At 43.8% G+C, this 25,389-nt stretch overlaps 1 protein-coding gene across 1 annotated transcript in view; it reads left to right on the plus strand.

Annotated features, from left to right (window-relative positions):
* Nucleotides 1-25,389, plus strand: part of MMRN1 (multimerin 1) — a 381,581-nt gene that overhangs the window by 327,495 nt on the left and 28,697 nt on the right. The window contains exons 4-5 of the mRNA XM_073638116.1: nucleotides 18,462-18,563; nucleotides 19,011-19,187. Coding sequence (XP_073494217.1) covers nucleotides 18,462-18,563; nucleotides 19,011-19,187 — 279 coding nt within the window. The remainder of the gene's footprint in view (nucleotides 1-18,461; nucleotides 18,564-19,010; nucleotides 19,188-25,389) is intronic.

Genomic DNA, 25,389 nt, shown 5'->3' on the forward strand with positions numbered 1-25,389 from the left:
TAAAAGGCCACATTTGAAGTGAAAGCAGCTTTAGAGCACTTCCTGGGAGAAATGACAGCTGGGTAGATAGGGTTTCCCAAGTTCTTTCACCAAGCTAAAGAATATGGCTGTGGCGAAATACAACTCAGCAAAAAAAGCTGTGGACTGGCTCCTGTTATGATCTGCAGCAAGTACTAAGGAATGATAGGGGAAATCTGTCCCTACAGTAAGACTAAGCTGAATCCCTATGATGTAGCTGGCTGCCTGTTCCTAGCGAAGAGACCCGCCTATGTCCTCAGCTAGTCTGAACGAAGACCTACAGCAGAAGGGGAGGGGTCCCTAAAAGTACTAAGTACTGGGACAAAAATGGGACACCTCCTAAACAGGGAAGTTGTTGCAGAACACAAAAAGACAAACTGACAAAAAGGTACTAGAGGTCCCAGAAGGACCAAGCGAACTGACAGAGAAAGGCACCGAAGCACCTGGCTAGAGAAACAGTCAAACACTGAAGTCCAGCACAGCCAAAAGGGCGGAGCTGGAATATAAAGGCAGATGGTCACATGACCACAAAACACAAGATGGAAAAAAACAAACAGGAGGGTTCTAACAGTACTCTCTCTTTTATTAGGATCCTCCGGATCCTTCAGGCCCAGGCCTATCCGGAAACCTCTTGTGGAAAGCTTTAACAAGCCTAGGAGCAGAGACATCATCCATCCTTACCCAGGAGTTGTCTTCGGGGCCGAAACCCTTCCAGGAGACAAGAAACTGTAATCTCCCTCTATGCCATCTAGAATTCAAGATACGAGAAATTTCATATTCACCATCTTCCACCACAGGAGGAACTGTGACAGTGGCATCCCTATCTGAGACATCAGCCTTTTTCAACAAGGAAACATGAAACACAGGATTAATCTTCCAGGAAGTAGGGACATCCAACCTAGCAGCAGACGGGTTAACAACCTGAAGCACTTTAAATGGACCCACAAACTTAGGACCCAGTTATTTAGAGGGAATCCTCAACCGCAGGTTATTTGAGGACAACCAAACCATGTCACCCACAGTAAACAAAACCTCCTTACGTTTCCAGTCAAAATACTTCTTGGACTTCTTGTTAGCCTCTTGAAGGTTGCAACGTACATTAGTCCAAACTCTCTCCAAATCACCGGAAAAATTCTCCTCCTCCGGCAACGCCGACCCCAATTTGGAGAGCGAACCAAAAGACGGATGTCTCCCAGTACAACAAAAAAAAGAAGAACACCCAGCAGAGGAGGATGTATGATTGTTAAGAGCAAATTCCTCGAGAGGCAGAAACTCAGACCACACCTCTTGATTGTCTGCCACAAAACAATGCAAAAACTGTTCTACATCCTGGTTCTTTCTTTCAGTCTGTCCATTAGACTCAGGATGATACCCAGACAAAAATGACCAATGGACTCCCAGCCTGTCACAAAAAGTACGCCAAAAGCAAGCCACAAACTGAGGTCCTCTATCAGAAACAATATCCGTGGGAACGCCATGAAGCTTGACAATCTCCTTAACAAACGCCTTAGCGAGTGTCTTGGTGCAGGGCAACTTAATGAATGGAACCAAATGACACATCTAACTAAAATGGTCCACCAACACCCAGATGACAGTAAAACCCTCGGACACAGGAAGAACAGTAATAAAATCCATTGTGAGATGCGTCCAAGGTGCACTAGGAACCTCCAGAGGGCAAAGCAACCCCGCAGCAGAAGTCTGTGAATCCTTTGACCTAGCACACACAGTACATTGACGCACCCTCTTGATGACTTCTTTCTGCCATCCAGGCCACCAAAAACTGGGACTGATAAGTTTCTTAGTCTCAGGAATTCCTAGATGACCTGCCAACCGAGACTCATGACACTCCACAACAAATCTCTCCTAAAGGTTCTAGGCACGAACAACCTCCCATGGGGAGTGTTAGATGGGGCATCACCTTGAGCTTTCAGAATCCCATCCTCCAAAACGGAGTCCAATGCCGCCACCACAACTCCTTTCTGTAAAATGTTCTCCTCTTCCTTGGCACTGACCATAGGAGAGAAGCTGCGAGATAAAGCATCGGCTTTAACATTCTTAGTACCAGGGATATAGGTAACAGAAAAATGAAACCGAGAAAAAAAAAGTGCCCACCTAGCTTGACGGGCATTCAAGTGCTTGGCAGCATCCAGATAGATCAAATTCTTATGATCTGTGAAAACCTGAATAGGAAATCTAGCGCCTTCCAAAAAATGACGCCAATGTGCAAACGTGAGTTTAATAGCCAGCAATTCCCGATTTCCAACATCATAATTCAGTTCGGTTTCTGAAAATTTTTTTGAAAAGAAGGCACAAGGATGTACTCCATCCCTGTTCTCCTGAGACAAAACTGCTCCGACCCCAGCCGATGAAGCATCGACCTCAACCATAAAAGGCTTGGTCTCATCAGGCTGCATAAGGATAGGGGCAGAACTGAACCTCTCTTTGAGATACTTAAATGCTTCAATGGCCTCAGTAGTCCACTGGACCGTATTCGCACCTTTCCTGGTGAGATCAGTTAGAGGTTTAACAATTACAGAAAAATTCTTAATGAATTTCCTGTAATAATTGGCAAAACCCCAAAATCTCTGTATAGATTTCAAACCAATAGGCCTAGGCCATTCCTGCACCGCCTGAACCTTCACAGGGTCCATCTCAAAGCCCTCACTGGAGACAATGTAGCCCAAAAAAATAATTTTCTGCACAGCGAACTCACATTTCTCCAGCTTAGCAAAGAGTGAATTTTCACTCAATAACTGCAAAAGTACACGTGCACTCTGACAATTGGACTCTAGATCTGATGAATAAATCAAAATGTCATCCAAATACACAACCACATTCTAACCAATCAAAGGTCTCAGGATGTCATTAATAAGGTTCTGAAAAAATGCAGGTGCATTGGTAAGACCAAAAGGCATCATAAGATTCTCAAAATGATCTACCGGAATGTTAAAAACTGTTTCCCATTCATCACCCTCCTTCACTCGTAACAAATTGTATGCCCCCCGGAGATCAATTTTAGAGAACCACTTGGCCCCCACTAACTGGTTAAACAAGTCAGGAATTAACGGCAATGGGTAGGAATTGCGTACGGTAATCTTATTAATTTCACGAAAATCCAGACATGGACGTAAACCCCCGTCCTTTTTTTTAACAAAGAAAAATCCAACTGCCACAGGCGACTTAGAAGGTCTAATGTGACCAGCAGCCAGGCTAGTCTGTATCTATTCCTTCAGGGCTTTTCTTTCAGGGATAGTCAGATTAAACCAGCGACTCTTGGGAAGAGTAGCTCCCGGAACATTCTCAATGGCGCAAACATAATCCCTATGATGAGGTAAAACTTGTGACTTCTCCTCCGAAAAAACGCTCCAAAAATCTTGAATAGGTACCGGTAATTCCCCTTTTTCCACAGCCACAATGCGACCATTACAACATTTATCATAGCACTTCAGACTCCAAGACTTAATCACATTAATAGACCAGTCCAGTAAAGGATTGTGCAGTTTTAACCAAGGCAATCCTAGAACAACAGGAGAGGGTAAATTATCTAATGCAACCAAGTCCAAAATTTCTTGGTGAACACCATTGATAGTGAGGGGAAATGCAGCAACCTTGTGAGTAATACATTTCAAGGGAGTGTTATCAATTGCAATCACAGAAATAGGTGATGACAAAGGTTTGGATTTCAAGTTAAGTTTCTCCAAAAACCCTTTATCAATCACATTGAGTGTTGAACCACAATCCACAAATACCGGAAATTCAATCAAATCTCCCTGCAAAGTAGTACTCCCAGAAAGAAATACTCCTGCGGAGCGTAAACAAGCAATACGGGCGTACCTGACCTTTTTTTTTCTTTACTTAAACGAAGCTCACAATATTTAATCAAATGGTCAGCTTTACCACAATAAAGACACAATCCCTCAGCGAACCTCCGGTTTCTTTCCTGAGAGTGGAGTGACAATGACCCAACCTCCATCGGTTCTCCGCCGTCTGAGCAGATTTTCTGGGGATTAGGACCTGACATTACAGGAGTCTTTACCTCATTCAGCCTGAACCTCAGCCTCCTGTCCACACAAACAGCTAATTGCATGGCATCCTGCAGAGTCTCAGGTGCAGGGAATGCAATTAGCAGATCCTTAACCCTTTCACTCCGACCAGCAAGAAATAAACATTTCAGAGCAGGATCATTCCATAAGACTTCTGAAGCCCATCTTCTGAAGTGTGTGCAATAATTTTCCACATCACCTGACCCCTGATTCAAATGCCTGAGTTTAGCCTCAGCAGATGAGATTCTATCAGGATCATCATATAATAGATCCATAGCAGAAAAAAATTCTTCTACAGATCTTAAGCATGGATCATTAGGTTGGAGAGAAAAGGCCCACCCCTGTGGTTCATTGCGCAAAAGTGACATAATAAAACCAATGCGCTGTGATTCATTCCCAGAGGACCTTGGTCTCAAATGAAAATATAACAAACAAGCATTTTTAAAGGAAAAAAATCTGGCTATTTACCATACAGCTACTCACGTGTTGCTGTAGCTCGGCCACCTCCAGAGACAATCCCTGCAAGCGTTGAGCCAAATCCTGGACGGAAACCATACTGATCCCCAAATTTCTTTCCTTTCAGTTTTTTTGGGCTGGACTTACTGTTATGATCTGCAACAAGTACTAAGGAAAGATAGGGGAAAGCTGTCCCTACAATAAGACTAAGCTGAATCCCTACGATGTAGCGGGCTGTCTGTTCCTAGTGAACAGACCCGCCTATGTCCTCGGATAGTCTGAATGAAGACCTATAGCTTAAGGGGAGGGATCCCTAAAAGAACTAAGGACTGGGACAAAAATGGGATACTTCCTAAACAGAGAAGTTGTTGCAGAACACAATAAGACAAACTGACAAAAAGGTACTAGAGGTCCCAGAAGGACCAAGCGAACTGACAGAGAAAGGCACCGAAGCACCTGGCTAGAGAAACAGTCAAACACTGAAGTCCAGCACAGCCAAAAGGGCGGAGCTGGAATATAAAGGCAGATGGTCACGTGACCGCAAAACACAAGATGGAAAAAACAAACAGGAGGGTTCTAACAGCTCCGTACCATCCCTGGCCACATTCACCTGTCCACGTGTTTGTGGTTAGGCGGTCCTTCCCAGTAAGTGCACTGGGGAGGGCACGGGTAATGTTGTGGGACTCGTGCTTGTGGAAGGCGGCGATGATACCGGGAAAAATAGTGGCGGCTGGGGACCTAGTATGGATACCCGGTCGCCACCGCCATAAGATTGTGGACAGCTTCCGTCTCCACGAGCCTAAAAGGCCACATTTCAAGTGCAAGCAGCTGTCAAAAATTTGGCAGAATACGATTGTGGCTGTATACTTGCGCTTGCATTCCAAGGAATGGGGTAGGGACAACTGAACGCTGCACTGGGACAAGGACGTGGACGGTGATTGTTTCAAGTCTGCAATGACAGGTGCATGGCAGGAGGCATTTTCGTATGCTCCAAGGGTCACTTATGATGGGCACACTTTAAAGCCGTGACCTGGGAGTTAGAAATGCTTCCAGAGGTCTTCCCCATGCTTTTGCCATGTCTTTTCAGCACTGTATGCATGTGTCTGATGATGTGTCACACACCACATGGCCAGGTAAGGTTGTAAAATGTTAAAATGACATTTCCCAGTGAATGCATTTGTCTTGGTTGAAAGCAATGCAAAAGTGCAAAACCGCATCAAAAACGTTACGTGTGAACATAGCCCAAGGTGTGGAGGAGTATTTTTGTTTTTTGTTATTTATTTTGCCTTATATACAAGTCATTACCCTGGAAAGGATGTTCCTTAACATATTTCCCAGGAAAATCCATTTTGACTTCAGTTTTATATGTTTTATTGTGAGTCCGTATAAGTGGCATAATACTCTGACAACGTTGCTGACAGCAGTGACCTGGGAGTCAGAAATGCTTCCAGGGGTCTTCCCCATGCTGTTCCCATGTCATTTGAGCACTGTTCCCATTGATTTGGGCAATTTTCAGGCCCTCTGCAGACTGCCTGGGGGAGCCGCCTGAAAAATGCTTCAGTTTCCCATAGACTTACATTGGGCTCGTTGCTCGGGTCGAGCACTCGAGTATTCCAATTTGCTCGACCCGAGCAATGAGTACCCCAGCATTTTAGTGCTCGCTCATCACTAATAAAGATGAATTGCTTGTAGGTATGCAAATGGAAATTAGCAAGATCCTTGAAATGTCTAGAATACCCTAGTGGCTTCAATGCCCCGTTGGTCTAGTGCAGTAATTAAAGCAAGAGGTTATGCTACAAAATACTTAGTTATGGCATTGTAAACAATGAATTACTCTCTATGTTGTGATCAATAAATAGTATATGCAAAACTTTTGGCAGTCAGTATTCTTTAATTAAATGACCATACTATATTCAAAAGCATTTTGGTTAAAATTAAGGTCTAGTATAATGACAACTTCATGCATTTTCAATTCATCACCAGGGAAATGGCATCACAGCAACCAGACAAAAGTAATCACACTTTTAAAAAAAAAAGCAAAACTTTTGATCACCACTGTATGCATGTGTCTGTATGTAAGTGCTCCGTGTCTGTATGTAGGTGCTCTGTGTATGTATGTAGGTGCCTGTGTATACATGTGTTTGTATTTAGGTGCTCTGTGTATGCATGATTCTGTAGATACGTGCGTCTGTATGTAGATGTTCTGTATATGCTTGTATATGTATGATGGTGCTCCGTTAACATATATTACTCTGTGTATGCATCTATCTGTATGTATGTGCTCTTTGTATACATATATTTGTGTGTATGTGCTCTCTGTGTACATGTGTGTGCTATGTGTATATATACATGTGTGTGTAGCATACAGTGTTTGTGTCACATACTGTATGTGTATGTAGCTTCCACATTCATAAATACCGGTAGCGCACACAAGAGTTCATAGGTGTAAACATTGGCAATCACCCAACGAACGAACAAAATGCTGCTTATTCATTGGGTGATTGGATTTTTTATGCCGGAACAAAAAGCATTGTTTTTCAGCAGCAAATCGCCCGGCTTTAACTGCAGATATGCTGCTGATAACATGATGCCGTATGAGGACAGATTGATCTACTAGTGATTGTTCTTTCTCCATCATTCTTCATCATCCTGTGTAAAGAGGCTAGTAAACATGTGCCAAACTACTTTAATATTGTCAATCGCACTTGTTTAGTGGCCAGAATTGAGCTCATGTAAATGCAACCTATATGTTTCTTTGTCATGTTGCGAAATTAGCTTTTGGGGCCCCACTTCAAACTTTTTGCCCAGGGCCCCACTTTGTCTAAAATAAGTGACTCGCCCCCTGGGCGGTGGGATACTCGGAACCGGGCAATAGGGAGACGATGGGGGTAGTAGTGGCTCAGGGTGGTCACACCAGTGGCAGTCTTTTAGATGTTTTAGATAATGTCCCACTTCGCCACCCGTGGATTGCGGTTATTAGAAACCGCCGCTGCAGGGCAGACCGCCGAGGCCGATGATGTATGCAGCTGGGATGGTGTGACTCCCCACGGGAAGAGTGCGGCCCCAGGGCAATGTAGTGGATGGTGGGAGTGATGGTGGTGAGAGTCCCCGTGCCGTTAGTGCTGAAGGAGCGAAAGAGCACACAGACAACGTACTGCAGTCCAATGTCTTTTACTCACAGTTCAGGTGCTCCGGGTCACTTCTGCGCAAGCAGTGACCACCCAAGCTGTGCAGTGTCCACCAGGTGAGGGGCTCGGTCAACCCCCAGGCAGTTCAGGAGCATGGCACAGGACCCCCTTCAATCCTTTCTCTGGCCTGCCTCACCAGTGACCCACTTTTGTCCAGCTGCCACGGACTTGTGCGGGTAAACGTGGGCCCCATTCTCCGCTGTCCTATATGGTGCCTTCCTAGCAGGTTTGATGAGGTGCTGCATAGTGTTGAGCCACCCCCGTAGTGTTCGAGTTCGGTTCGGTTCGTCGAACACCCGTGTGTTCGCCGAACTGTTCGTCGAACTGTTCGTCGAACACCTTCGAACACCGTTAAAACCAATGGCAGGCAAACAAAAACACATAGAAACACATAGAAAACACCTTCAAAGGTGTCCAAAAGCTGACAAACTGCTCAGAAGACATAACTAACACATGGAAAAGTGACAAGTACATATAGTCATGCGAAAATAAAAGATGTGGAGGAGTAAAAGGAGGGGGAGACACAGATATAGGCATGTCATGCCCTTCTAAAATCCAAAAAGTGAGAAGCCGACACGGCCAGTCCGCTCCTGCCCGTGCCACCTCCGTGTCGCCGGGTTTGTGCCAGAGCCGCGGTGAACCCTGACGGCCAGCCCCCCTCTCCCAATACTGGTGCCTGTCCGCTGGTGGGTCGAGCGAGCCCCCCTGTGGTGGAGGCAGCTCTAAGCTTTTTAATTTAAATTGTCTCTCTAATTTGAATGAATACACTTTAAATCCATTTACAAGGATCTATTGGAGGGCAAGTCTCATGCCAGCAGCCGCGGTAATTCCAGCTCCAGTAGCGTCCACTAAAGCTGCTGCAGTTAAAAAGCTTTTATAAGGATCGAGCTCGGCTGTCCACCGCAAGGCATCCTACTGCCAGTCCCAGCCCCTATGCCTTGGGGTGCCTCCTGATGCTCTTCACTAAGTATCCCATGGTCCCGAAGCATTTCCTTTGAAAAAATTAAGTGTCTAAACTACAGGTGGTGCAGCTTGCTTAACAGCCGGGATAATCCGCTCACTAGCAGACACTGCTACTAGGCACAAAGTATTTCCTGGGCTAGATGCAGTTAAAAATTTGTAATTAGATACTCTCGTTGGATGCTGAGAAAGCATTCCATAGAGTCTCCTGGCACGCCATATATGATTCTCTTAAAAAGCTTGGGGTAGGGGTCTATGGGACCCTTTTATAGCCAAAATCACGGCCCTGTATCGCAATACGTCACCTAGGCTGAAGATAAATGGAACTGTAGCACCCTGAGGGCTCGGTTGCTACAGACGTATTGCCCTGTAGCGGCGGTTCACTCTGACCGCAATCCACGGGTGGCGTAGTCGGACATTTAAACATGAAAACCACATAAATAGTTCCGCCACTGGTTTGACCGCCCTGAGCCACGGAACTGGGTCGCCGCCACGAAGACTACAACCACCAGCATCCACCAAAAAGGGTCCGGCTCCCGGTGTCCCAAGGCCCAGGGGGTGCGTCAGAACATTTTCATCACCTTTCACAATCGCCAATGGGACAAGGCAGTGATGTCCTCTGTCCCCTCTCTTATACATCCTAGTGACGGAGCACCTGCTCTCATCAATTCGCCATAACCCCAATATTAGGTGGATTGAGGTGGGAGGCACCGAGTACAAGTGCTCTCTATTTGCTGATGATGTCCTAGTATATATCACTCAATCACATATATCCATCCATGCTGTTATGGCTGAAATAGATCACTTTGTTACATGGTAAAATTTTAAAATCAATGCAGCGAAGTCTGAGGCCCTCGATGTCTCCCTCCCCAAATCCATATAGGATTCCATCCAGTCCAACTTTCCCTTTTGCCTGGCCCTCACAGGGTATCAAATACTTAGGAATTCCTATTCATAGAGACCTCTCCCATCTATGTTATCTTAATTTTGGGCCCTTTATTGAACAACTCCATACAGACCACGGTTGGCAAGTTAGAACTGTAAGATTCACTACGTGAACCACTGGTGTTTTGTGGAAAAGCACGTGTACACTGCGTTCCAAATTATTATACAAAAAGTGTTTAGGAGTGATAAGGGAAGAATTTGTTTGTTTGTCAGTTAAACTCATTGATGGTGATGTGTGTCAGGGCTCTTTATATCACTGTAAGCAATTGCAGACACCTGTGCTAATTAGTTTGGCAGGTGTGTCCAATGAAAGGCAAGACTACTTAAGAAGGCTCTCTCACATTATTAAGCAGCCTACATTTTCTGCCAAAATGGGAAAGAAAAAGGATGTGTCGGCTGCTGAGAAGCAACAAATTGTGGAGTGTTTAGGTCAAGGCATGACTACAATCAACATTGTGCGATGATCAGGATGAAGTGTCTTGGCAATCAAGAAGTATGTAGCTGATTCACAGTACACACGTGTGCGTGCTGATGAGGGCAAATTGAGGACTCTTTCCTACAGGCAATTACGTCAGGTTGAAAGAGCAGCGGCAAAAAAGCCTTGTCATAGCAGCAGACAAGTTTTTGAAGCTGCTTGTGCCTCCAACGTCCCCCGAACAACAAGATGCAGGGTCCTTCAGAGGTTTGCAGCTGTGCACGCGCCATCCTGTCGACCTCCTCTATCCACTTCACACAAGCAGAAACGGCTCCAGTGGGCCAAACATTACATGAAGACTGATTTCAAAACTGTTTTGTTCACGGATGAGTGCCGTGCAGCGCTCGATGGTCCAGATGGATGAAGTGGAGGATGGCTGGTTGATGGACACCCCACGCAAACACGGCTACAATGCCAACAAGGAGGAGGTGGAGTAATGTTTTGGGCTGGAATCATGGGGAGAGAGATTGTCGGCCCCTTTAGGATCCCTGAAGGCGCTAAAGATGAACTCCATAATGTATGTGGATTTTCTCAAACAGCACTTCCTGCCATGGTTCAAGAAGAAGAACCGTGTATTTCACAGCAAGATCATTTTTCTGCATGATAATGCACCATCTCATGCTGCACATAAAACATCTGCATCTCTGGCTGATATGGGCATAAAAGGGGACAAACTTATGGTGTGACCCCCATGCTCCCCTGACCTCTACCCCATTCAGAACCTTTGGAGCATCATTAAAAGGAGTGTCTATGATGGCGGGAGGCAGTTCACATCTAAGCAACAGCTCTGGGAGGGTATTCTGTCCTCATGCAAAACAATTGAAGCAGAAACCATCCAAAACCTGACAAATTCAATGGACGAGAGAGTTCAGAAGCTCCTTTCGAACAAGGGGTCCTATGTGAAAATGTAACATCACCTAGAATAAAGTTTTGAGTTGAAAACTGTTTGATTTCAGTTTCTAACAACCTGCTAATGCTTATAATTTCAAAAATGACCATTTTTTTGGTCTTTATTAAAATGAAAAGGTTGATCGAAAAGTTTGGGGGATCTAAGAGTGTGGCAACCCAGTAGTCATGATTACTTCGAATTCTGACAATATGAGGGTCATGCTGCAGGTAGTGCAGCAAGAAGGCACTTATGTGCCTTGCGCATCTCGGAGCCCCAAAATTATTTTCCGGGCTAGATGCAGCTAAAAATTATTTTTAATTTTAAATCTGGTGAAGCTTTAGTATAGATGGCCTAATAGGATCAGTGCTGCACACTGCTACAAAGCCCAAATTATTTTCCAGTCAAGATACAGATAAACATGATTAGTAATTTGAAAGCTTAAAACGGTTGGTAGGGTGATTTTAACCAATCATCAAGCTTTTACTCTCCCCAGGATGACACATGGGTAGAAAAGTCGTTTCGGATCCATGATTTGTTCATCTTTATGAACGTGAGTCTGTCTACATTATCAGTGGAGAGCCGCGTGCGCTTATCTGTCAGCACACCACCAGCAGCGCTGAACACACGTTCAGACAGAACGCTGGCTGCGGGGCATGACAAGATCTCCAAGGCGTAAGTGGCTAGCTCCGGCCATTTATCCAGATTGGAAGCCCAAAAAGAGCAAGGGTCCAGTGACACAGTCGTGGCTTCAATGTTTACTTGGAGATACTCCTGTACCATCGTCTCTAGGCGTTGACTATGTGTCAGACTTCTTGTCTCCTGTGGCTAAAAAAGTGGTGAAATGATTCCGCAAAATTGATGTTACCAGCAGATACTGTGGTTCTGTTACGGTTTGAGTGCTGAACACTTGACGGTCCCACGGTTGGCAAGTTGGAACTGTGAGATTCAATACGTGCACCACTGGTATTTTGTGGAAAAGCACATGTAAGATTCTGCAACAGTCTCTGCTGATACTCCTGCATGCGTGCATCCCTTTCTATGGCAGGAATAATTTCTGCAAATTTACTTTTGTACCGGGGATCTAACAGTGTGGCAACCCAGTAGTCAGGATTATTTCTAATTCTCACAATTCGAGGGTCATGTTGCAGGTAGTGCAGCAAGAAGGCACTCATGTGTGTTGCGCATCCAGGAGCACCAAGTCCCTGTTGTGTTGGTGGCGAGGTAACAATCATGCTTCCTTCCTCTGTCCTCTCCCCCCAACCTCGCACAACAGAAATGTGATCAAGGTCTCCCTCATCTGATGAGTCTTCCATCAGTTCGTCCTCCACTTCTTCCTGGGCTCCTGCACCTTCCTCACTAGTTTGGCTGCTACCATGCGCCCTGGTAAAACCATCTCCCCCACCCTCACATGCCTGCCGCCTTGGTGCTGCCGACCGTCTGGACCTTGCAGATGTTAGCCCTTCCGCATACAACTCCTCCTCCTCTACTTCCTCCACCTCCTCTTGTGCCACCACCTGACTCCGAATTCTGTTTAACATGTGCTCCAGCATGTAAATCACCGGAATAGTCATGCTGATAATGGCATCGTCAGCACTAAACATCTTCGTCGCCATTTCAAAACTGTGCAGAAGGGTGCATAGGTCCCTGATCTGAGACCACTCCTCCAGCGTGATTTGCCCCACCTCTGAATCTCGTTGGCCCAGGCTATACGTCAGAACGTATTGCACCAGGGCTTGTCGGTGCTGCCACAGTCGCTGCAACATGTGCAGAGTTGAATTCCACCGGGTAGGCACATCGCATTTTAGCCGGTGAAGTGGCAGGCCCAACGACTTCTGTAGAGATGTAAGTCGCTGAGCTGCGGGATGCGAACGGCGGAAGTGAGCACACAGCGACCGTGCCCTCTGCAGAAGGCCATCTAGTCTGGGATAGTGGGCTAAAAATTGCTGGACAACCAGGTTCAACACGTGAGCCATACAAGGCACGTGTGTGACATTGCCCCGGCGAAGGGCCGCACCCAGGTTTGCAGCATTGTCGCACACGGCCTTCCCTGGTTTCAGGTCCAGTGGAGACAACCATTCATGAAATTGGTTCTCCAGAGCTGACCACAACTCCTCAGCTGTGTGACTCACATTTCCCAGACATTTCAATATAAAAACCGCCTGATGACGTTGAGCCCTACTGCCAGCATAGTAAGGAGGTGTGCAGGATCCCTTCTGCACAGTTAGAAAGCTTGTGGCATGACCAGACAGGCTTTGGGTGCAGGTGGAAGACCGAGAGGAGGTTGAGGAGGCAGAAGCAGTGGAGGAACTTTGACATAAAGAGGATTGACGCACAACTCGTGGGGACGGCAAGACTTGGACAGCAGCCCCTTGTCCTGCTGTCACCATAGTTACCCAGTGCCCAGTCAGCGACATGTAACGCCCCTGTCCATGCCTACTCGTCCAAGTGTCTGTGGTGAAATGCACCCTGTCACACACAGAGTTTCTCAAAGAAGCGGTGATGTTGTGTGCGACATGCTGGTGGAGCGCAGGCACACCTTTCTTTGAGAAGTAGTGCCGACTGGGCATCTGGTACTGGGGCACTGCGACGGACATAAGGTCTCGAAAATCCTCTGTGTCCACCAGGCGGAAAGGCAGCATTTCTGTAGCCAAGAGCTTGCAGATGGTGAAATTCAACCTCTTAGCTTTCTCATGGCTAGGAGGAAATGGTCTTTTACTTGTCCACATCTGAGGGACCGAGGGCTGGCTATTGTGCTTAGACGGGGTTGATAAGGGTGTCCCCGGCAAACTGCCGGTCTGTGAGGAAGATGCAGGCGGACATGTTAGGTTGCCTTGATCCAAAGGTGGTGCTATCGATGTCGGACAGCGCTCAACACCAGCTGCTGTTACCACCTCCAAAGAAAATGATGACCTGCCAATCACGCTGGCTGTTGCGGGTAAAGAGGTGGCAGGTCTGCGCCCCAAAACAGGTGTGACTGCTGTCCCCCCAGTCACAGAGGATGAAGAGGCCGCGGATGCACAAGATATGGCAGACGGTGATTGGCCCGGCCGGCTAGGCCGCATTGTAGCACACTGAGCTTCCCACTGCAACTTATGCTTCATGTCCATGTGCCGGTTCATGCATGAAGTACTCAAACTATGTATTTTTTGGCCTCTACTTAGCTTTTGCTGACAAATGTTACAGATAACACGAGTTGGGTCATCTTTATCGATCTGAAAAAATGCCCAGGCTATGCAAGGCTTAGCACCCATGCGACCTGAAGAGCCACCACGACTTGTGGTGAGAGGCAGAGTTGTGTTTGAGGATGCAGTTGTTGACGTGCTTCCAGTACTACGTCTCTGTCCAGGAAGGCGCAACCTGACCTCGTCGTCACTAGCATCTTCCTCCACCTCCTCTGCTGACCTCATCTCTTGGCTGACTGTGGGTTGACAGTAAGTGGGATCTCCGACCTCATCATCATCACCCTGTGCGTTATCACACCCGTCGTCCTCAGAGCCAACCTGTTCCTGCCCTGACAAAAAACTAAAGTTGTCGCTCCAATCAGGTATTTGAGTCTTATCATCGTCTTCCTCATTGTCTCCACCAACAGGAGTTACAGTTTGGGAATGAGGGTCTACATTATGGTCAGAACCTTCTGCGTCTGGTCCTGGATCCGACTCATAAAGATTCTGGGCATCAGTGCAGATCATTTCCTCGTCTGGATTCACAGAAGCGCTGGAGTCGACCTCTGATTCCCAGGCTATAGTATGAGTAAACAGCTCTGCAGACTCAACCATCTGTTCTACCTCATACTCAGACGGGCAGCTGGAGATTTGGGAGCTGTGAGGAAGCAAGTACGATTTGGGTGACACCTTTGAGGACTGGAGTATTTGTGATGTTGAAGTTGATGTGGAGGAGAGCCCACTTAAAGGAGCACTTGATATCCGTTGAAGCACCTGCTGTTTTTGTGCCTCATCTGGAATTTGTAGCGATTGGCGTGGCCGTAAGAAAGGGATCTTATCACATTGTCCGCTAAAAGAAGTAGACATTTTAGTTTGGCTGGAAGATGGTCTTTCTTCTGCAGATGTTACTGTTGCTTTAACACCTACCCCACGGACACAACCGTTTTTCCCCTTCCCAACACGCCTATTCCCCTTTCCACCAGCAGCAGGCCTTTTTCCACTCATTTTGGTGGTTAACTAATTCACAACTCTGGAGTTGTTTGCACAAAAAAACAATGGATGGTAACCGAGCAGAGCTGAGTGGCCAAACTGTGGTATTAGGCCAAAACTATTGGCTGGGTTAGATGCAGAAAAAAATTATTTTGAATTTGCAACCTGATGGAGGTCAGTATAGATGGACTAATACAAATAGTCCCACACACTGCTAGAAGCCCAAATATTTTTTCAGAGGTACTGTAGATGCAGATAAAAATTATTTTTAATTTGCAACCTGATGGAGGTCAGTATAGATGGACTAATAGACCAAGTCCCACACACTGCTAGAAGCCCAAATATTTTTTCAGAGCTAGATGCAGAAAAAAATTATTTTTAATTTGCAACCTGATGGAGATCAGTATAGATGGACTAATAGACCAAGTCCCACACACCGCTAGAAGCCCAACTATTTTTTCAGAGCTAGATGCAGAAAAAAATTATATTCAATTTGCAACCTGCTGGAGGTCAGTATAGAAGGACTAATAGAACAAGTCCCACACACTGCTAGAAGCCCAAATATTTTTTCAGAGCTAAATGAAGAAAAAAATTATTTTTAATTTGCAACCTGATGGAGGTCAGTATAGATGGACTAATAGACCAAGTCCCACACACTGCTAGAAGCCCAAATATTTTTTCAGAGCTAGATGCAGAAAAAAATTATATTCAGTTTGCAACCTGATGGAGGTCAGTATAGATGGACTAATAGAATGATGCTATGCCCAAAAGATTTTACTTCACTAGGTGCAGTAAAAAAATTGGTGTTATATCTTGCAACACAGATAGGCTACTCCACTGACTAACACACTCTGCAATAGGCCAAAAAGGATTAGCTTTGCTAGATTCAGCCAAATGCTGTGAAAAAAACTTGCACAGCACTGGCACAGACCTGCCTGGCAAAAACTGATAGGAACTCATGTAACCTAGTCCTGAAAAGGACTCCAATTACAATTAGTCTTTACTCCCACAACCTATCTATTTAAGAGCACAGACCTCCCTGATAAAAGTCGTAGGAAATGCTGTAACCTAGTCCTTAAAAGGACTGCAATCACAACTATTCCCTACTCCCATCTATCTGTATTTTTGTGCGAAAATTGGCTTGAAATTAACAAGGTATAGCGCACACAGCAACAGCGGTGCCGTCTAACACGCAGCTGCAGCAGTGAGAAAATGGTGGCGACGGGGAAAATGGCTTGGTCTTATAGGGCAAGGACATGTGACATACACTGCCAATGACACATGCCCTTGCTTGTGTGAAAAAAAGCACTTCGCTCCGTGTGTGCGCTGCTGATAGGCTGACAGATTGCACCTCCCCACTGCAAATGCGGGAAAGAGAAAAAAAAATGGAGATCTTCATTGTTCCTGCAGAGATCCATCCCCTGCCCCTCCCCCCACCCCGCTGTACACTCAAACTGCGTATTAACATTAATTTTCATCATTACTGAGAAAAAATTCAGTTATGATTTTGGTGCACGAACAGTTATCGAACATAACCTCGAACAGCCGAATTTTTCTCAAATTGTTCGTGTTCGCCGAACGGCTCGAACACCGCCCAAAACAGCTCGAATTTGAGATTGGCGAACAGTTCGAGTAGAACAACGCTCATCTCTAGTGCTGCACCAATAAATGGTCACAGCCTCCAGTCTTAGGCTGAGGGTTGTTTCTCCTCCACCAACTTGGGATCCGGTACCCTTAATCTGCCTGACCCTGCACCCTTTATTCTCGTGGGTTCTTAGGGTCCCTTCCACCTTCTTGTTCCTGAGCCCTTCTGTTTCTCTGTCTCTTCTTCTCCTTTTCTGTTCTGTCTTCTCCTCCTTCCCTTGGCCTCTTCTCCCGGCCCACTTCTCCTTCTCCTCTCAGGCTCCGGTCTTTTCTCTAGCCCTGCCTCAGAGCAGAGCTCCTACAGAGCCTCTGCTCCCTGTCTTCTCTGACTGGACTTCTCTTCTTCTACTCCCAGAACTAAGATGGTGCCCACCATTTATACCTCCCTCTGACCATGAGCCCAGGTGACCAGCAACCAATGGGCTCCTACCTACGCTCAGGAACCAACCCCTATCTGCCCCTACAGCACTGGGTGTTCCACCCCCCCTCCCCACTCCAGCCAGGGACATAGTCGGTCGTGTCTGCACTTCTGTCTAGTGGCAGCATCGTTGAGCTGTCCCTCGGAAATGGGGTGTGTGTGCTGTATGCAGCTAACTGAGCCCTGGTCCATACTCCATCCTTACCCGGGAGTGGAATATCACACCTCTGGCAGAGGTGCAATACCCCTGTAGCGGCCGAGCCCTCGGGGCGCTACATAAGCACTGAATACTGAGTAACAAGTACAGCGCAGAAGTGCTCTGTGAGTAGCGAAAGACAGTCAGTAGAAACAGATAATTTAGGCATGCCTTGTTGCTAAAATATTTCTAATAAGTGATGTGCCAGAGGAAGCCATCTCACTGGTGCATAGGTTCATGGCAGAACACCTCAGCCCATGCGACCCTTACAAGTCAAAAGGATTTGGGAAGGGCAAACAGGCTGCCAGACTTGCCTTGGACTAGTCAGCCAAGAAACATAGACCACTGCCAGCTTCTTCTCGCCCCAACAATTCTACTAGAAACTGCACACTGAATAATTGCCCTATATAGCAAAAAATTAACCTGCAGCATACTTAAATATGTACCTCATAGGAGTCCAAGCTTTAAAATGGCTAATGTCATCATTGCTATTCGATAAAAGCAGGTCCGGCTTTGGGGCTGGTTACAGGGGGTAAAGAGGCAGCCTGGAGCCTACTAAGGCACAAAGCCACCTCAGTCATATTAGAAAACCCCACTAATATATGTTCAAAATGAAACCTGGTAGATGGGGTCATTTTCATACATTTTTAATTAGGTCTCACCAGCTTCGTCCCTCAACACGTCTCTCTCCTAGTCTCACCTTGTAAAAATATGTATACTACACATTTCATTTTTTTCTTTATCTCTAAAGTATGCTTTTCTATTATTGTGTAAAAAAATATATATATTTCCATTCCAGTCCAGCATTTGCCAAAAAGACACTGTTAGTATATGCTGGATGTATAGGGGACTATGGACATTTCAGACACATACAGTACCGTGGGGAATATTCCTGCATATGTACTTCAGATATAGAAAAATAAGATGTGGATAGAACTCTTCTATCCCAAACTTATGATGAACTGAGACCTAAGCAATTAAGGTTTTTTGGGGTATTGGGGTATGACCACACAATTGTTATCAAACAGTATATACATTGTGCATCAATATAAGAGTTATTTTATTCCTTTGATTTTAGATCAGCAACCTCAGAAACGGATTCATGTGAACCAGGCAGACAGCAGTCATACTATTAAGGCAGCAGACCCAGGAGATAAGAGAGCATCAGCATATGACCCAGGTAAATCTGTTAATTATGTAAATTCACTTTAGTTTTATTTAATTATGAGTTATATACAGTATTTTGATCACTAATTATTCTAATTATAATTGGCTTGGCTTCATACTTTGAGGTGCTTCATTGCTTTTGAAAAAGCTGCCTTTATGGGACATTTGTACTTGAAAATAATGGCAATTTTTTCATCGAGACTGTTTTGATGATTGATGCCTTCTTGTGTCATTGCTTTGGTATTTTGCCATTATTTTGTTAGTGTCTTAAAATATCCTACTTCTTTGTCAGATTCGACCATCAGTCACTTATCTGTGTGCAAACATTTCAGCAGAGATCCCCCTAAATTAATAAAGAGATAAAGCCAGAGAATTGCTGTCAAAGATTCTGTGAAAGTTTCTAGATCCATCACATTAAACTAATAGCTTTTCTATTCTTTTTATACAACATGATATGAAGCACTGCAGCAAAAACTGACTGATCAGATTTACAACCAAGAGATGAGGCTAATTCTTCTCCAAAGAAATGCTGAAAATATTTCATCAAGCCTGAGCAATGTTCATAGAACACTGTACTCTCTGGAAGAGAAAATCAATGAAGCTGATAAGGAGAAAATTCTGCCATCATTCCTGAAAGGTAAACATGCATCAAAACCAGTTGAGATAAATCACATATCCCTTCAGATTGAATTGTTTCAAGGAAGAAAAAAAAATTGCAACTATTTCTATCTCAACTTGCTTTCTGTAAGATTTTTCTTAAAATCTTTTATGTATCCCCCATGAAACAGGGGCAGGATGAGAGGCAGGAGGAGTATCTTTACAATGTAAAAGCATAGGGTTATTGTCTTCGAACAATCCCATTTTTCAGAAAGACGCCCTGAAATTAATTTGCTCACAAGGTATCGCATAGCGAAATCTTGATGGTTGGATTGTAATTTCATCTGTGAAGGAATTCTACAAGTGTTTATTGCCACTGCACAACCGCCATAGGGAAAATGAAGGATTGCACGGGTCCTATTAAAAAAATAAAATAAACACAATTGTTGCTGCCTTTGTTTTGGTTAATTGATGAAGGTTATAAATGATGGAAAATGTTGAAATATGTTGGGCAGAAAATTTAACAATATTACACAATATGACAAGCTTGTTCACAGCCGAAACGTTGCCAGTCACATCTGATGGGCTAATGAAGTCCTTTTTTCTTCATTGAAACTGGAGTGCTGCCTTTTTCTCTTTTGGAATATATATTATATATATATATATATATATATATATATATATATATACATGTACAGTGAAGGAAATAATTATTTGATCCCTTGCTGTTTTAGTAGGTTTGCCCACTGGCAAAGACATGAATAGTCTATCATTTTAAGGGTAGGTTAATTTTAACATTGAGAGATAGAATATCCAAAAAAAAAAATCAAGAAAATCACATTGTATAAATTAGATAAATGTATTTGCATTTTTCAGTGAGAAATAAGTATTTGATTCTTCTGGCAAACAACACTGAACACGTGGTGGCAAAACCCTTGTTGGCAAAAACAGCAGTCAGATGTTTTTTGTAGTTGATGATGAGGGTTGCGCACATGTCAGGAGAAATTTTGGTCCACTCCTCTTTGCAGATCATCTCTAAATCATTAAGATTTTGAGGCTGTCGCTTGGCAACTCAGAGCTTCAACTTCCTCCATAAGTTTTCTATGGGATTAAGGTCTGGAGATTGGCTAGGCCACTCCATGACCTTACTGTGCTTCTTTTTTACCTATTCCTTTGTTGCCTTGGCTGTATGTTTTGGGTCATTGTCTTGCTGGAAGACCCAGCCACAACCCATTTTTAATGTCCAGGCGGAGGGAATGAGGTTGTCACTCAGGATTTTATGGTACATGGCTCCATCCATTCTCCCATTGATGCAGTGAAGTAGTCCTGTGCCCTTAGCAGAGAAACACCCACAAAACATAATGTTTCCACCTCCATGATTGACTGTGGGGACGGTGTTCTTTGAGCAGCATTTCTCTTCCTCCAAACACGGTGAGTTGAGTTAATGCCAAAGAGCTCAAATTTTGTCTCATCTGACCACAGAACCTTCTTCCAATAACTCACAGAATCATCCAGGTGTTCATTGGCGAACTTCAGATGGGCCAGCACATGTGCCTTCTTGAGCAGGGGGACCTAGTGGCCACTGCAGGATTTTAATCCTTTAAGGCGTAATGGTTTTCTTGGTGACTGTGGTGCCAGCTGCCTTGAGATCATTAACAAGTTCACCCCGTGTAGTTTTAGGCTGATCTCTCACCTTCCTCATGATCAAGGATACTGCACGGGGTGAGATTTTGCATAGTGCCCCAGATCGATGTCGATTGACAGTCATTTTATATTTCTTCCAGTTTCTTACTATTGCACCAACAGTTGTTTCCTTCTCACCCAGCGTCTTACTTATGATTTTGTAACCCATTCCAGCTTTGTGCAGGTCTATGATCTTGTCTCTGACATCCTTAGAAAGCTCTTTGGTCTTGCCCATGTTGTAGAGGTTAGAGTCTGACTGATTAATTGAGTCTGTGGACAGGTGCCTTTTATACAGGTGACTATGTAAGACAGCTGTCTTTAATGCAGGTAATGAGTTGATTCGGAGCGTCTAACTGGTTTGTAGGAGCCAGAACTCATAATGGTTTGTAGGGGATCAAACACTTATTTCTGACTACAAAATACAAATAAATTTATCTTATTTATACAATGTGATTTTCTTGATTTGATTTTTTTGATATTCTATCTCTCAATGTTAAAATTAACCTACCCTTAAAATTATAAACTGTTCATGTCTTTGTCAGTGGGCAAACTTACAAAAACAGCAAGGGATCAAATAATTATTTCCTTCACTGTATATGTGTGTATATATATATTTATGCAGAGTACGAAGCACAGACAGTGTCTCTGCCTCCAAACCCAATGATTATGAGATGGCTAGGTGTAATTAGAGAGCAGCAGCTGGTCTGTCTTTTTTAATATGCTAAATATGTTTTAATACGTAAAAATGCACCCCAAAACACATTTAAGACCTTATGGTTGGCACAGTGTGTAACATAAATAAATAAAAAAAAATAAAGCAAAACTAAAATAGAAAAAAAAAGCTTAAATAAAGCAAACTAAACTTAAAAAAGAGATACTGCAAGTCTTAATCGCTGTATCTAACTCTGCCTTCATGTCCAATGCCTAAAAGATTTTCTGTGTAAAGAAGAATGTAGTTTCAAATGTTTTTAGCAGTTCCTTATGGTCGTAAAAAAAAAGAAAAAAAATGGAAAATATAGACACTAGGGAAGAGCGGACCCGTGGAAGTTTAGGTTCGTCGGGTTCAACAAAACTTTAGTCCAAAGTTTAGTTCGGGTACCAGAACTATACCCGAACTTGAACTTGATCCCGAACCCCATAGAAATCAATGGTGACCCGAACCTCTCTACATTTATCACCAAAATTAGAAGAAAACAATATTTGAATATCTAAATGAAAGTATTTTTCAGAGCCATTAAAATTGAATGTACAATAAACTGAAAAATCTGCTCGGTCAGAAACTGGGAAAAAATGGCCAGGTCCTGACTAGAGATGAGCGTTGTTCTACTCGAACTGTTCGCCAATCTCAAATTCGAGCTGTTTTGGGCGGTGTTCGAGCCATTCGGCGAACACGAACAATTTGAGAAAAATTCGGCTGTTCGAGGTTATGTTCGATAACTGTTCGTGCACCAAAATCATAACTGGATTTTTTCTCAGTAATGATGAAAATTAATGTTAATACGCAGTTTGAGTGTACAGCGGGGTGGGGGGAGGGGCAGGGGATGGATCTCTGCAGGAACAATGAAGATCTCCATTTTTTTTTCTCTTTCCCGCATTTGCAGTGGGGAGGTGCAATCTGTCAGCCTATCAGCAGCGCACACACAGAGCGAAGTGCTTTTTTTCACACAAGCAAGGGCATGTGTCATTGGCAGTGTATGTCACATGTCCTTGCCCTATAAGACCAAGCCATTTTCCCCGTCGCCACCATTTTCTCACTGCTGCAGCTGCGTGTTAGACGGCACCGCTGTTGCTGTGTGCGCTAAACCTTGTTAATTTCAAGCCAATTTTCGCACAAATCTACAGATAGCTTGGGAGTAGGGAATAGTTGTGATTGCAGTCCTTTTAAGGACTAGGTTACAGCATTTCCTACGACTTTTATCAGGCAGGTCTGTGCTCTTAAATAGATAGATTGTGGGAGTAAAGACTAATTGTAATTGGAGTCCTTTTCAGGACTAGGTTACATCAGTTCCTATCAGTTTTTGCCAGGCAGGTCTGTGCCAGTGCTGTGCAAGTTTTTTTCACAGCATTTGGCTGAATCTAGCAAAGCTAATCCTTTTTGGCCTATTGCAGAGTGTGTTAGTCAGTGGAGTAGCCTATCTGTGTTGCAAGATATACCACCTGTGTGTAGAATACCAATTTTTTTACTGCACCTAGTGAAGTAAAATCTTTTGGGCATAGCATCATTCTATTAGTCCATCTATACTGACCTCCATCAGGTTGCAAATTGAATATAATATTTTTCTGCATCTAGCTCTGAAAAAATATTGGGCTTCTAGCTGTGTGTGGGACTTGTTGTACTAGTCCATCTATACTGACCTCCATCAGGTTGCAAACTGCATATATTTTTTTCTTCATCTGCCTCTGAAAAAATATTGGGATTCTAGCTGTGTGTGGGACTTGTTCTATTAATCCATCTATACAGACCTCCATCAGGTTGCAAACTGAATATATTTTTTTCTGCATCTACCTCTGAAAAAATATTGGGCTTCTAGCTGTGTGTGGGACTTGTTGTATTAGTCCATCTATACTGACCTCCATAAGGTTGCAAATTGAATATAATTTTTTTCTGCATCTACCTCTGACAAAATATTTGGCCTTCTAGCTGTGTGTGGGACTTGTTCTATTAGTCCATCTATACTGACCTCCATAAGGTTGCAAACTGAATATAATTTTTTTCTGCATCTACCTCTGAAAAAATATTTGGCCTTCTAGCTGTGTGTGGGACTTGTTCTATTAGTCCATCTATACTGACCTCAATAAGGTTGCAAACTGAATATATTTTTTTCTGCATCTACCTCTGAAAAAATATTGGGCTTCTAGCTGTGTGTGGGACTTGTTCTATTAATCCATCTATACAGACCTCCATCAGGTTGCAAACTGAATATATTTTTTTCTGCATCTACCTCTGAAAAAATATTGGGCTTCTAGCTGTGTGTGGGACTCGTTCTATTAATCCATCTATACAGACCTCCATCAGGTTGCAAACTGAATATATTTTTTTCTGCATCTACCTCTGAAAAAATATTGGGCTTCTAGCTGTGTGTGGGACTTGTTCTATTAGTCCATCTATACTGACCTCCATCAGGTTGCAAACTGCATATATTTTTTTCTTCATCTACCTCTGAAAAAATATTGGGCTTCTAGCTGTGTGTGGGACTTGTTCTATTAATCCATCTATACAGACCTCCATCAGGTTGCAAACTGAATATATTTTTTTCTGCATCTACCTCTGAAAAAATATTGGGCTTCTAGCTGTGTGTGGGACTTGTTCTATTAATCCATCTATACAGACCTCCATCAGGTTGCAAACTGAATATATTTTTTTCTGCATCTACCTCTGAAAAAATATTGGGCTTCTAGCTGTGTGTGGGACTTGTTGTATTAGTCCATCTATACTGACCTCCATAAGGTTGCAAATTGAATATAATTTTTTTCTGCATCTACCTCTGACAAAATATTTGGCCTTCTAGCTGTGTGTGGGACTTGTTCTATTAGTCCATCTATACTGACCTCCATAAGGTTGCAAACTGAATATAATTTTTTTCTGCATCTACCTCTGAAAAAATATTTGGCCTTCTAGCTGTGTGTGGGACTTGTTCTATTAGTCCATCTATACTGACCTCCATAAGGTTGCAAACTGAATATAATTTTTTTCTGCATCTACCTCTGAAAAAATATTTGGCCTTCTAGCTGTGTGTGGGACTTGTTCTATTAGTCCATCTATACTGACCTCCATAAGGTTGCAAACTGAATATAATTTTTTTCTGCATCTACCTCTGAAAAAATATTTGGCCTTCTAGCTGTGTGTGGGACTTGTTCTATTAGTCCATCTATACTGACCTCCATAAGGTTGCAAACTGAATATAATTTTTTTCTGCATCTACCTCTGAAAAAATATTTGGCCTTCTAGCTGTGTGTGGGACTTGTTCTATTAGTCCATCTATACTGACCTCCATAAGGTTGCAAACTGAATATAATTTTTTTCTGCATCTACCTCTGAAAAAATATTTGGCCTTCTAGCTGTTTGTGGGACTTGTTCTATTAGTCCATCTATACAGACCTCCATCAGGTTGCAAATTGAATATAATTTTTTTCTGCATCTAACCCAGCCAATAGTTTTGGCCTAATACCACAGTTTGGCCACTCAGCTCTGCTCGTTTCCCATCCATTGTTTTTTTGTGCAAACAACTCCAGAGTTGTGAATTAGTTAACCACCAAAATGAGTGGAAAAAGGCCTGCTGCTGGTGGAAAGGGGAATAGGCGTGTTGGGAAGGGGAAAAAAGGTTGTGTCCGTGGGGTAGGTGTTAAAGCAACAGTAACATCTGCAGAAGAAAGACCATCTTCCAGCCAAACTAAAATGTCTACTTCTTTTAGCGGACAATGTGATAAGATCCCTTTCTTACGGCCACGCCAATCGCTACAAATTCCAGATGAGGCACAAAGACAGCAGGTGCTTCAACGGATATCAAGTGCTCCTTTAAGTGGGCTCTCCTCCACATCAACTTCAACATCACAAATAC

Source organism: Phyllobates terribilis, unplaced genomic scaffold, assembly GCF_046119375.1.
Source record: "Phyllobates terribilis strain yellow unplaced genomic scaffold, ASM4611937v1 Scaffold_1__5_contigs__length_1240528914, whole genome shotgun sequence".
NCBI lineage: Eukaryota > Metazoa > Chordata > Amphibia > Anura > Dendrobatidae > Phyllobates > Phyllobates terribilis.